At 32.5% G+C, this 15000-nt stretch overlaps 1 protein-coding gene across 2 annotated transcripts in view; it reads left to right on the forward strand.

The window, feature by feature from the left end:
* LOC137625985 (cell adhesion molecule Dscam2-like) overlaps positions 1-15000 on the forward strand; it is a 2034023-nt gene that overhangs the window by 217835 nt on the left and 1801188 nt on the right. The window contains exon 1 of one of the 2 annotated variants that reach the window (XM_068357078.1): positions 11303-11879. The exons of the other annotated variant lie outside the window; for it this stretch is intronic. Within the exon in view, the coding sequence (XP_068213179.1) occupies positions 11837-11879 (43 nt within the window). The 5' untranslated portion in view covers positions 11303-11836. Of the gene's footprint in view, positions 1-11302; positions 11880-15000 lie in introns of those variants that run through there. 2 annotated transcript variants of the gene reach the window in all.

The following is a 15000-nucleotide window of genomic DNA, read 5'->3' on the forward strand; positions in this document are numbered from 1 at the left end:
TGCATGGAGTGTTCTTCAAGCTTTAGAAGTTTTTAATTGTAGTAACCCTCGAGTTTTAAAGATTTTAGAATGGCTTTTTATTATTGGACGGAGAGGTATAACAGTTCAATTTTGTTGGGTTCCAGCACATGTACGTGTGTGCGGGAATGAGAAGGTGGATATTGGCGAAGAATGCGGCATCCGAGTTGCTACCTGTAATGATTTCCTACCTTACATCAAGAAATTTGTTTGTAATAAATGGCAACAGCACTGGGATAGTGTAGATGGTAATAAAATGAGGGAAGTAACAAATATCATATCACCTTGGAGGTATAACATGATACCCCGAAAATGGGACACGACTCTTTGTCGTCTCCGTATTGGTCACACACGGTTGACACACGAGTTTCTGCTGAAGGGCCAACACCAACCGTATTGCGAGGACTGTTTAGTACCTTTAACAGTGAGGCATTTGTTGACCGAATGCCCTAATTATAATAACTTAAGAAATAGATATCTGTTTGAGGGTCGAAGTGAGGATGGCAGGTTCATCCTTGCCAAGATTCTTGGACGTGATGTGTCCTACTATGCGAGCGGCATTTTTATATTTATTTTAGAAGCAGGTCTTCTGAAAACTATTGAGCTATTATAATTACTTCTTAACTTTTATTGTTTTAATTGAATTCTCTTTTATTTTTCATATATAATAAATGCTATTGGCGTCAATGACCTTAGATGCCAGGATGCCAGAAAACTTTCAATCAATCAATCAATCAATAAGCTTTTGAAAAATCTATGGTCAATTTGTTTAGATACTTTCAAGCATTTTAATGTAGAATAACGGGTTTTATGACCACTGCCTGACGCTTTTAAAGCAATTTCTGAAATTTCTAAATAAAAGGTTGATAATATTGTGATTACCGGAGCATTATGCAATGCTGCTCCCGGAAATCTTGATCTATATATCACTCGAGTGACTACTGGTATTACACCGAATCTATGAATACAAAAATAAACTTTATAACAGAAAGAAAGCCTAATCCACCAATGTGGCTTATGGCAACCTCGAAGGGAGTATATAGTTATTTTAAATTTAGCAAACTAAAGCAAAAGAAAGTAGGCAATATAGAATGTGGAGACATTTCTAGATTTGGCAAGAAATCCATCTTAATTCATGCCAAATCTAGAATACAGTCTTTTATGCTAAGTAATATAAAGCTGGAAGCAAATTTAATGGTAGATATCAAGCCACGTGTGAATTTTAGTTATGGAAGAGGAGTAATTTTTAACAAAGACCTTTATGATTTTAGTGAGGATGAATTCTTGGATATGTGTCATAAAGAAATATGGAAGGATCATATGATTCCCATAACCTCCATGATTATTTTAACATTTGAAAACCATGATGTACCCTCTCATGTATATATAAAAAATTAAAGAATACCAGTTTGCCTTTACCGACTTAAACCTTTGCAGTATTACAGTTGCTTCAAATTTGAGCATCTATCCAGGGTATATAAAAACATAAAGATCTGGGACAATTGTTCTGATCCTGAGCGTGGACTCTGCACTTCTATTGCAAAGTACACTAATTGCAACCAAAATCACAAAGCAACTTATAAGAAATATCCTCAATATGAAATAGAAGAAGCAGCTGTTTAGAAGTCATATGCAGAACCTATCAGTGTGGAATATGATAGGCGACTTCTAAGCAAGATCAAAAGTTATGTCAAGGCCTTAAAATCTAAAGATGCTGGATATCCAGAGAAAACTGTAATACCAGCTAGACCAGATAATGGAAAACTTCCTCTTCCTAAACCACCTTCTAAGGCTAACACCATGCCGCCTACGTTAGATCAGGTGCCTATCGTCACAAAGGCACCACCTACTTCCTCTGAATCTGCCACACCTCAAATAAACTGCCTAAGGCGTTCATCTCGGGCAGCATCATTGCCAGATCTAGGGGAGAAATCCTATGCTAGAGAGCTACTGGATTCATTTTTCATGATGGAGGTACATATTTTTAAAAGCTCTCCATCTTTTAATAGAAAAAGAGGGAGACCACCATCCCTCTTCCTTCCAATGAGAAATACAAAAATACCTGTTTCAACTGGGTATAATATTCTATCTGAATAAGGTAATGAAACTTAAAAAGATTTAAAAATATCAACGATTGATGTCAAGGTTGACCATACTCCTCGTCAAATAAATAAGTTTGCAAAGAAAAATATAAAACAAAGCTTAGTAAGACCTACATTTTTAAAGAAAGTATCAGAGACTTCCATCAATTCAAAGACTCTGATAGGAAAACTTCTTTTAAGGAATCTTCCAAAAATTAGTCGTTTTATTTTCTCCTCAATAATGCAGTGGAATTGTCAAGGTCTGAGTGCTAAATATGATGGAACTGAAGTTCCTTTTTCATGACCACTCGTCTGTAGTAGTCTGTCTACAAGAAACAATGCTAGATGTATTTACCCATGCCCCAGAGAATACATTGATTACAGAACACCTCAGGGAAGAAGCCATGGGGGAAGTCTCGTATATGTTCACCATGACATTCCCCCAAAAATATTTAAATCTTTGTACTACTCTACAAGCAGTAGCTGTACAAATATATCTAAGTAAGAAATATACTGTATGTTCATTATATTTACCCCCTATTGACAGTATTTTCTATGATGATGTAGCTGAGGCGTTAGACCAACTCCCTCATCCATTTCTTCTTCCGGGTGATATGAACAGCAGACACCCATTATGGGGAGATACTTTAGTAACTCAAAGGGCAATCTGTTAGCATCACCAATAGAAAATGAATATGGGGGGGGGGGATTCTAAACACTGGTGAGCCCACCCACTTCCATATCCAGACTAGTACGTTATCGTGTATTGATCTTTCAATAGGAAGCTCTGAATGTCTGGCTGAATTTCAGTGGAGAACATTAGATGACTGGTATACAAGTGATCATGCCCCACTATTAATTAAAACTAACAATGGCCCACCTGAATACAGATCACCTCGATGGTGCTTGGATGAAGCTGACTGGCAAAAATAAAAACAAAAACTGGGTGAAGTACAACGTAATGAAGATAAATTCGAAAATATTGATGATGCTATAGATTTACTAGATGGAACGCTTCACACAGCTGGAGTGCATTCAATTCCAACAAAAATAAAGGTCTGTTCCTTTGATTTCCAGGCCCTAGGTGGTCTCCAGAAATTTAGATGTTACACAGATCTACTAGAACTGCGTTAACAAGTTGCCCCAGAAATCGCACTGAGGAGAATATCGGCACTTACAAGAAAGGCAGAGCACAATTTTGATGAGCAATTAAAGCAGCTCAACGTCAGTCATGATCATCTTTTGTTTTTTCGGTGAATAAAAGAACCCAACCTTCTGCTGTAAAGAGGAAAGCTCATAAGATCTCTGGCAAATATACTACAAATCCTTCGTAAGTGTTAAAAAATAATGATCAGTATATTACTAATCCTATAGAAGTGAGTAATCCACTTGCTGATCATTTTGAGAGGGTGTACCAAAAGTCAGAAGACTCTCCAGGCAACCTTTATACATGTAGAAAAGAAGAAAAGACTCTCAACTTTATATCAAATAAGGGTGAGACATACAATCTCCCATTTACAAAGAGAGAGTTTGATTATGCATTATCATCATGCAATGATATAGCCACAGGCCCAAATGAAATTCCTAATGCAATCGTAAAGAACGCATGTAGTAACACTAAAGATTTTATCATCAGTATTATTAATGGAATATGGCGAGTCCATAGTTTCCCGTAAGTTTGGGATCTGGCAATTATTTTAGCCTTTTTAAAACTTGGAAAGGACAGAGTTCTAGCAGCATGCTACCGATCAATTGCATTGACATGTTGTTTGTGTAAAATCATGGAAAAAATGGTCAATGCAAGACTTGTATGGATACCAGAAAAGAGGGGTATTTTATCACCAGTTCAGTATGGGTTTCGAAGAATGCACTCTACAATAGGTGCACTTGTTCGGTTAGAGTCATAGGTTTGCAAGTCATTTGCTTCCAAGAAATATCGTGTGACATTGTTCTTTGATCTTGAAAAAAAACATATGATACCACATGGAGGTATGGTATCCAAATGTCCATGAGTAGTCTAAGAGGTGAGTTGCCTTTACTCATTCAGGCTTTATTAAAAAGACGATTCTTTCATGTTAGAATAGGTAATACTCTGCCAGGAAGAAGGACTCCCACAGGGCAGCATACTTAGTGTTACATTATTTGTACTAGCAATTAATGGGATTTCTTCAGTGATTCCAGATGACGTTCTCCAGACTCTTCGTTGAAGATCTTTCTGATTCATTTGCAGGAGGGAGAATGACAACAGATGAAAGTAAGTTTCAACTCACGATCAATTGAATTATGCAATGGGAAGATTTGAATGGTTTCAAGTTTTTTCAAGTAATATTGTTGTCATTCATTTTTGCCGCATTCGTGGTATACACCCAGACACAGATATATATATATATATATATATATATATATATATATATATATATATATATATATATATATATATATATATATATATATAAAACCATTGTATTCCCTGAGTTGAAGAAATGCAATTTTTAGGTCCTAACCTTTGACAGAAAACTGACTTGGTTTCACATCTCAAAAAGCTAAAATTAAAATGTTTAGGGATTTTGAATATTTGTAAAGTATTAGCCCATACACCATGAGGAGCAGATCATCAGACTCTTCTAAGACTGTATAAAGCCCTTATTTTATCCAAACTTTTATATAGATGTGAAATATATTCTTCAGCTTCTGCTACCAAGTTGACGATTTTATATTCCATTCATCATACTGGCATCAGATTAGCTACTGGCACTTTTAAATAATCCCGTATCCCTAGTCTTTTAGCTGATGAAGGTGAGTGGCCTCTGGACTTATATTGACAATCTAATATGATCCAATATTGGTATAGGTTGCAGAGGCTTCTTAATTCACTTTCTTTTGAATATTTTTTGATAATTTTTTCTCTTAAAATGAGGCTCGCTCCACATCCCAAAAGCATTTTGGATTCAGAGTGAAAGAACTGCTAAATATCCTAAATCTCTACAGGAGGAGGGTACTACCCTTTAGGCTATCAGTCACCTCTCCCTGGAAACTTCCAGAGATCTCTCTCTTTGTAATTATTACACTGGCTCTAAAGGGAACATGATAATTGAAGAAATTCGGTCCACCTTTTTAGAGCATGCAGAACAATGCAGGGGTAGTGGATTTATATTTAAGCCGGCTCCAAATCCAGTGCTGGAATTGGATTTGGGGTGTACAATTCTCATTAATGTCTTGAATATGCGCTCCCTTTAATATCTCCTATCTTTACAGCAGAGTTGTATGGTATCCTGACTGCTATTGAAAAAATAGCAGTAATGAAAGAGGGTAATTTTACTATTTTTAGTGATGCCAAAAGTGTTTGGCAGGCACTGACGTTTTTTAGTCCAACCAACCCTTTAGTTTCAAACATTTTAGAGTGACTCTATATTTGTTGCAGTGCAGGTAAAGAAGTTAAGATTTGCTGGGTCCCGAATCATGTGGGTGTGCCTGGTAATGAAGCGGCAGACAAATTAGCCAAAGAGGCAGCAGACAAATTACTTCCTGGAAGATATATTCTTCCTAGTAATGACTTTTTGCCTGTTATCAAAAAGTCTCTTGGTGATGTTTTGCATCGATATTGTAATTCTTTTGATCAGAATAAGATGAAGGAAATAACAAATGCTATACCTCCATGGAAGTATGAAAATATGGCAAGAAGGTGGGAGACTGTCCTCTGTCGCCTTAGAATAGGGCGCACACGTTTGACTCACGAGTTCCCGATGACTGGCAGGTGTCAGCCATTTTGTGATGATTGTTTGGTCCCTCTGACTGTAAGACATATACTTATTGAATGACCAAGTCTTGTGGGTATCGGGGAACAATTCTTGTCTGAAGCTCGTGGTGAGGATGGCATGTACATCCCCACCAAGATTCTGAGAGGGGATTCTTTTTTTTTTTATGATTCTATTGGCATTTTTAAATTTATATCGGAAGCTGTCCTTCTTACTCGTTTTTAAATGTATTAAATTTTATAATTTTAATTGTTAAGTTATTTATTAATTAGTCTCTTATTTTTTTATTTTCTATCTTAGAAACTGTTAAGCATACTTAAATCGGCATCAATGACCACTGATGTCATGATACTAGATAATTACAGATCATTCATTCATTCTTTAGCTCTTCATCAACTGTCCCCAATCAGCGCATCAGCTACAAATGTCAATTATGTAGCATGCCAATTATAGTTCACTTTTTTTTTATTACTCTACTTTGCTTATACATCCCTGTCCTTTTTCTGATTGGCCTGCAGCATAACTATCCATGAAGGCAATGAACAATTACGTAAATATAATACTTCCTTATCTCAGCTCAACATTTGTTCTAAACCAGCCACCCTCCTGGTACATACTTATCACAGGCTTATCTTCAAGAACCCATTTATATTATGTATTCTTAATACCCTCCATATTGCCTCTCGTTTTTTTTTTTTTTTTTTTTTTTTTTTTTTTTTTTTTCAAAATCTTTCTTTCTAGGATTATGATGGTTTAAACATATTTTCCTATAAGTATAAAACTTTTAAAATTTATTTAAACAAACACTTGATCCATGTACTCCCTTCCTTGTATAAACCAATTATGTTCTTCCCTTCCTTGCCTTCTCAGTCAGAATAATTTCTCAGTTACACTAGGTATTTTGGATCTTCTAAAACATCTTTATACAATGGAAAAATTTCTTTTCTCACCCATACCCTTCGAAATTTTTTGTCACCCACACATTCCTTACAAACCTTTCTTAGCCATTCATGTACAGTATCTACCTTGTACTACCACCTACCATTTGCCATGTCCTTAGTAAGTTGTGTTTTCTTTAATTTTTTAACTACTTAATCCGTTTTCTTGCATTTTCAATAGTCACTTCCACAAAATTTAAAGTTTCCACCTATCCACTCAAGTCTTGCAAATTCAATAGATATTTAAAATAACCCCTCTAACGACCAAAGACTACAAGTCAATTTAATTCACTACATCTAAATTAGACATACTTTCTCTATTTCATTCTCTTATTTCCAAGTTCATTTGTTCATGTAACTTTTTCTCTGTATCAATTTCCTTACACAAATTTTTACTCATTCTGAAGTTTTAATTCATTTATTTATCCTTGTTTTTTTGTTAATGAATATACTTTTCTCTATCGCTTTATGCTTGACTACCCTATCCATCTCTTTGTATAACTATACCTATTATTCTACTCTATCATACAACTCTACCTCAAATAATCTCTTTTTTTCTCATGAGGCCTTTTATTTCCTTACTACCCGCGGCCATTCTATATTATTCTCTCTTCCGACCCACTTATTACACTTACTCCTTCTGTCTCTTTGACCCCATCATGAAATTCAAAACTCATTGGTTTAATCTTCCTGGTTCCATTTAATTAACCCTAGATAACCCCTTTTCTCCACATATTTTTTGCATACTTCTTTCTTATCTAAGTCACTTATCGTATTTAATTTTTCAGTAACTTTTACCACTTTCTTCTTTAACTTATATCTACCTTATCTTTTGATTCATTCAAATAATAATCAATTATATTCCAGCCACGCCTTATCTCACCATTTCATCCATCAACTTGCTCCTCATCTACTCTGCACATACACACAATCTAGCATATAATAAATGTACTTTGCAAGGGAAACCATTCTACGGCACTTTCCAGTCTCATTCACTGCCGAATATTTAAACATACCTGCAACTCCTATTTCTATCTGTTACCTAAACAATCTAAATTTGCACCTTCACTCTTAAAATCGGCCATGAAAGGATTCAGATTTGTCTAGAATGATCCCGCTCCACTCGCATTATTTTTCCTTTCTGTACCATATTCACTCATCAACACAAGTTTTACTCCATACATTAATCAAAATATCTCGTCTTTCACTCATTCCCAGAGTCTTCTTAACGCTAAAGTACTTCTCCATTTGTATTCCTGCAACTTCATATTTCCTCAGATACAATCAATCTTTGGTTAAGGCAAACATTGTCGTACTTAGTGTTAGAAAATATTCAGCTTTCTCTCTATAAACAAATGATATCAGTCTCGAGATAGGATAAAAAATGTTTCTATTCAGGCCATTTAGTTTTTTCATGGTATTTATTTTCGCTAAAATATGTGATTGGAAACCTAGAATATGTGGTTTTAGTCAACGTGTTATTTCTGATGAACCATGCAGCAGAACCTAATCAGTAATGATATACAACCAATTCTGCGTCCTGTGGGGACAGGGGTAGACATTCCATGAATTTTTTCGGCATTTCAAAACCATAGTTACATGGAATTTTACTAAATTAGCATTTGAACATATATCTAAAAAGCGAAAAAAATTGAGAGGAACATATTATTTTTTTTTTAATTAGCTAACGATTACCACTTGAAAAAAATTTGGCTGTAATCCTGTTTACAAAACATATTACTATAAAGTATATAGAGCTCAGACTGATGTTTGATTATAAAAACAATTTGCACGCCTGAGTTTGTTAAAATTTTCTTCTGTACGATGTTGTCCTCAGCCAATGACCCGTTTTTTGTAGACGGAGTTCCTCTCTACAGCCACATTGGCCCCTGGGACTTATTTCACATTTGCTATATCTCCAAAATCTGTTACATTTTAACTTCCCTCCAATAAAATTTGCAGAAATTAGATAAAATGCCATTTTAGGTATATCTACCAAATTCATAATTTAGGTTTATAGCCAAGAAAAAACTCCTGTGGATATATCTTTTTCTCATGAAATCACATATTTTTCCCAGCTCAGGATATCACCAAGTACCATGAGAATTATCACCATTTTTTCTTATTATTTTAGCAATAGATAGCAATACAAGTAATTGAACTGATTATATTTTTATACCAGAAATTACCACGTTAATTTTTTACTTCCTAACTTTATTGAATTTGGTTTGTCGTTACTAGGCCTAATTAATTGATTGATTATGAGTTTGCTGGCATCCTGACATCTAAGGTCATTGACGCCGATATTATATGTTATAGATAAATAAATATTATTTCAATTTAGAAAAATAAAATAAAAAACATCCTTATAACAGTTAGATAGCTTTCAGAAGACCTGATTCTTAAATGAATATTAAAATACCACTATTATTGTACGACACATCATGTCCGAGAATCTTGGCAATGATGAACCTGCCATTCTCACCTTGAGCCTCAAACAGATGAGTACTAATTTCAGTACTACAAGTGGGGCATTCGATTAACAAATATCTCACTGTCAAAGGTACCAAACAGTCGTCGCAATACGGTTGGTGTTGGCCATTTAGCAAAAAAACGTGTGTCAACGAGTGTGACCAATGCGGAGACGACAAAGAGACGTCTCCCACTTTCGGGACATTATGTTATACCTCCTAGGAGATATGACATTTGTTATTTCTCTTATTTTATTGCCATATAGACTATCCCAGTGTTGTTGAAAATTTTATAAAACAATTTCATGATGTTAGGTAGGAGATCATTACAGGGAATGGGATACCTTTTTGGTAGCAACTCGGATGCAGCATTCTTCGCCAGTTAATCTGCCTTCTCATTCCCAGACACACTTGCATGTGCTGGAACCCAACAAAATCGAACTAATTCGTTTAATGGATAAGAGAAGTGGCTTTTACCTTCTTTGACAGAATGTGAACCACCTAACGGAAGCTTGTGTGTATATATATATATATATATATATATATATATATGTGTGTGTGTGTGTGTGTGTGTGTGTGTGGTTATGTGTAATTGCCACAGTAATCTATGAACTTTGCGGTTTTGACAGACATTTTATAGATTTTCATGTCACTCCCAATCCCTATCTAAGTTGTAGATAAAAGAAATCAGCTCATATCTTCTGAGAACTAATGCGGAATTATGCATACTCTTTTGATCTTTGAGTCGGGTCGAATGCAGTCACAGGGGGTGAGTAATTATTTGTTTTATCCACGGCTGAATAGTGACAAGTTAATCCAAAAAAGTGGGTTCAGTGATAAGTGAAAAAAAAAGGACGGGCTTGAGAAGTCAAGAGGTCAGAGTTTCTATTAAAAATACGCACACACACTCACACACACACACACACACACACACACACATATATATATATATATATATATATATATATATATTGTAAAAATGTCAGTAGACTAGATATGTATGTATATATATATATATATATATATATATATATATATATATATATATATATATATATATGTGTGTGTGTATATATATATATATATCGTAAAAATGTCAGTAGACTAGATATGTACATATATGTATATATATATATATATATATATATATATATATATATATATATATGTATATATATATATATATATATATGCATATATATATATATATATATATATATATATATATATGTATATATATATGAGTGTGTTTTTGAAAAGAGAGACTAAATGAAAAAAAAATGTTCTGCCGGGAATTTAAAGGGGCAATGCAGATACTTCATAAACTTAACAAGTGTACATGGAAACAAAAGTAATATATTGCTGGATTGTCCACTTTACTCAATTCAACAAAAATGAACGTTGGATTTTGTACAGTAATGAAAGAAAAGAATCAAAGTTGTAGACATAGTATAGTAAATATGAAGTAGAGACGACACATGAAAATGATCTAGTTCAAATGTTCAAGAAAAAGGTTTTCTGTTTGCAGGTCATAAGGGAAGAATGAAAGTAGATGAGTACAGGAAAAATACACATCAATTCTGTGCCGTAAGAGAGAAAAATTAAGGAAAATTAGACATTTCTAGATTTATCACTTAATATTGTGATACAGAGGTGTTTAGGTGTGCAATATGAATGAGTGGGTGTATTCTTGGTTATCTGTAGATAATGCTTTCTTAATATTCTTTTCAAGTTCAACTTCAAATCGCCTATCATGGCTACGATTAGTCACTAATTGTTGTTTTGGCGTTTCACGTGTGTATATGAAGGCTATCATTGTTAGAATATATAACTTAAGTTTGTAACATCCTCAGTAGTACACTTAAGACACTATATCATACAGCCATCTTATAAAATTGTTGAGATTGTACCAGTGCTGATATAGCACACGATTCCTATGAAGTGTAAGTTTGGAGGAATCCAGTCCTTCAACACCCGGTGGACCTCACTCTTCCCGACCGTGATGATGTCTGGTCAACATCAGTGTTGTGGGAGCCGTCGTGAGGTAAGGTAGCGCTCTCTCCTCGCTCCTGTTTCATGACTTGTGTTAGTGAATTTTGTGCAGAACCTGAGCGGACAGTAGCAATTGCTACTGAACTCCATCGGATTTTTGTTGGATTGGATAATCTTGAGTGTTCCCAAGCGCAGTTGGAATCATTTGTTAAGCGTAGCTGTAGAAATAGAAAATATTTCTCATAAACTTTATTAGGAAAGGGAAAACATAGGCTGAAAATAGTACCAATTAAGATTATTGTTATTTCATTATCTTTGCAAAAGAGGACCATTGACGTCTACAGTGAAATGTAAATAGACGTAATTTTAGATAGTTTTAGTAACAATGATAGTATCTAATGAACATGGAAAGAGAAATAATATTCGAAGTAATATAGTTATTGAATAAGCATTTCTGCAGTTGTTAAACCTGCAGAAATTTCAAGGATTCCATAATTAATTTCCGTAAAAAAAAAAAAAAATAACATTCTCAATCATCAAGGGAGTACCAACGAAGCCAAAAAGAGGGACGATCAGAAATCATGTTTATTTTGGTTTTGATAAGCGGCTTCTTATTCCCCCCTGGTAAGTATACGGCATGCGCCCTGTCCTTAATATATATTAAACATCGCCTCATGGCTTGAGTAATTTTTTTTTCCTATATTATTTTCATGGCATTATTGAGGTAAGAAAAGATAAGTTTATATTATCAGTGTAATAGCCATAATGATTTTCAAATCAATAATATATTGGATGTTCTATTTGGTTACCTCTATTTTTGGGGTAAAAAAATTTTATTATAAGTTTTGTAGAGTATTATGTGAGTTTATCAATGTTTCTGATTCTCATTAGTATTTTAAATGTTTGACTTTTAAGTATAACGCGTTATCCTGCTCTATTATATACAGTATATATATATATATATATATATATATATATATATATATATATATATATATATAAAAATAAATATATATACTTATATATATATATAAATATATATATATGTATATATATATATATATATATATATATATATATATATATATATATATATATATATATATGTATATATGTGTATGTGTGTGTATACACATGCAAAACACACACGCATATATATATATATACTGTATATGTATATATATATATATATGTGTGTATGTGTATGTATATATACACACACACACACATATATATATATACTGTATGTATATATATATATATATATATATATATATATATATATATATATATATTATGTGTGTGTGTGTATATACATACACATACACATATATATGTGTATATAAATATATATATATATATATATATATATATATATATATATACATTTATATATATATATATATATATATATATATATAAACGTATTAACCAATGTTACAACTTTAGCTCGGTGTTAATTTCCCATCCATTTTTCTTGTTTGTTTGGATTTGGATACTTTCAGCCAGTTTACGTCTTTTAGGCTAAAGATCCCTGTATAGCAACGCGATTTGAATTAGAAGAAAGCCTCTCTCTCTCTCTCTCTCTCTCTCTCTCTCTCTCTCTCTCTCTCTCTCTCTCTATATATATATATATATATATGTATATATATATATATATATATATATATATATATATATATATATATATATATATATATACCGTATATGTATATCTATATATATATATATATATAATGTGTGTGTGTACGTGTATGTATATATATATACACACATATATATATGTATATATACATACAAATACACACAAATATGTGTGTGTATATATATATATATATATATATATATATATATATATATATATATATATATATACAGACGTGTGACAAATTCAGCTGTTTCTAGTGCGAATTGTTGATGGTAGGATTCATGTATAATGAATTGTAGCAAACCAACCTAGTCTGTGTGGTCTTTAGTAATACAGCTATGCTGATCATGGCGATACGCGATCCCTTTCATCACGATATATAAATATATATATATATATATATATACTGTATATATGTATATATATGTATATATATATATATATATATACATATATATATATGTGTATATATATATATGTATACATATATATGTATATATCTGTATATGTTTACATATATACTATATATATATATATATATATATATATATATATATATATATATATATATATATATATATACTGTATATATACACACACACACATATATATATATATATATATATATATATATATACACACACATATATATATATATATATATCATACATTATATATTATATGTGTGTGCGCGTGTTTGTTTGGATATGTGTATGAGGGCATCCTATATTAAACTTGCATCCTTAAAAAAAATACATTTGTAGCGTTAAATCAAACAGGAAATGTTTATTTTTTTTCTTTATTTTTTTTTTTTGTGAATAACGCTTGCGATGATAATCAATTTCCTCTTATATATTTAGTATCTTTGTCATTTATTCCACTACTATCATACCTCTTATAGAAAATAATCCAGATAATGTTGATCAGGCATATATTGACAAAATTTTAACAGAAAGATGTATTTTGCATATGAGGCTTCGACCCATAAAGAAAAATATGTTTTATTGATTAATTAAATTGTATTTACTGTATCTGGTAGCGCTGGTGTCCAACATTTTTTATTCAAAACAAATGAATCGCAATTGGTAGTACTGCCAGACACAAAATATCGTATTTTCTATCCCACCCTTTTACATAAATTATGCAGTGCATAGTGTTGTGATTTATGTATATGTGTTTCATATATTTGACATTACACATATCAAGTACGCCTTCATTGAGAAATTCACAAAGCTAATCATGAATATTGTTTGCATCAATTTAAGGTAGTTATCTTATTTTCCTTTACAGCATATGAATTATAAGCTCCTATTCTTCTTCCCATTTTTTTTTCACCTGTTATGAGATTAGTTGTTACTTTACCATGATATACACAAAAATTTGGCCGTATAGGTTTATCTCTCTCTCAATTTTACTGCACCATTCCTTATTTTGTTTTTATTCTCTGATATTGCACAAAGTCTCTCTCTCTCTCTCTCTCTCTCTCTCTCTCTCTCTCTCTCTCTCTCTCTCTCTCTCTCTCTCTCTCCTAGAAAAATTTTCAATTATAATTATCGAGAAATTTGATAGTCAAAAGTTAGGCTTTTCTGTATTATTACAGTGATCTTTTTTATTTATTGACTTTCATTTGCCATGGTAAATAATCATATACATATAAAGGAGATAAACAGCGATAGATTCTTGCAAATTTTCTCAATGTGTGCTTGTTATTCAGAAGAAAAAAAGACTGCGTGCCGGGCCAAAGGATGTGGAAGGATCTCGTGCATTAGCTACGGTAGGTTGTGTGTAGCGTGACACGCCGAAAGCTCGAATACTTACAGCCTTCCTTTCTAATGTTTCAAAGAAAAAGTATATATATATATATATATATATATATATATATATATATATATATATATATATATATATATATATATATATACACACACACACATTACCTCTAAAAGTTATTGGGTCCTTTAAATGTTCAAATATTACTGTATTAGACCCTTCTCTTTGGTTAACACTCATTTTATTTTTTCTTACACATTCACCAAATAGTCTGCCATTTTCTTTACATATCCTCGTCTGTCCTCATCCACCTGACAACACCAATAT

This window comes from Palaemon carinicauda, chromosome 2 (assembly GCF_036898095.1).
Source record: "Palaemon carinicauda isolate YSFRI2023 chromosome 2, ASM3689809v2, whole genome shotgun sequence".
Lineage (NCBI taxonomy): Eukaryota > Metazoa > Arthropoda > Malacostraca > Decapoda > Palaemonidae > Palaemon > Palaemon carinicauda.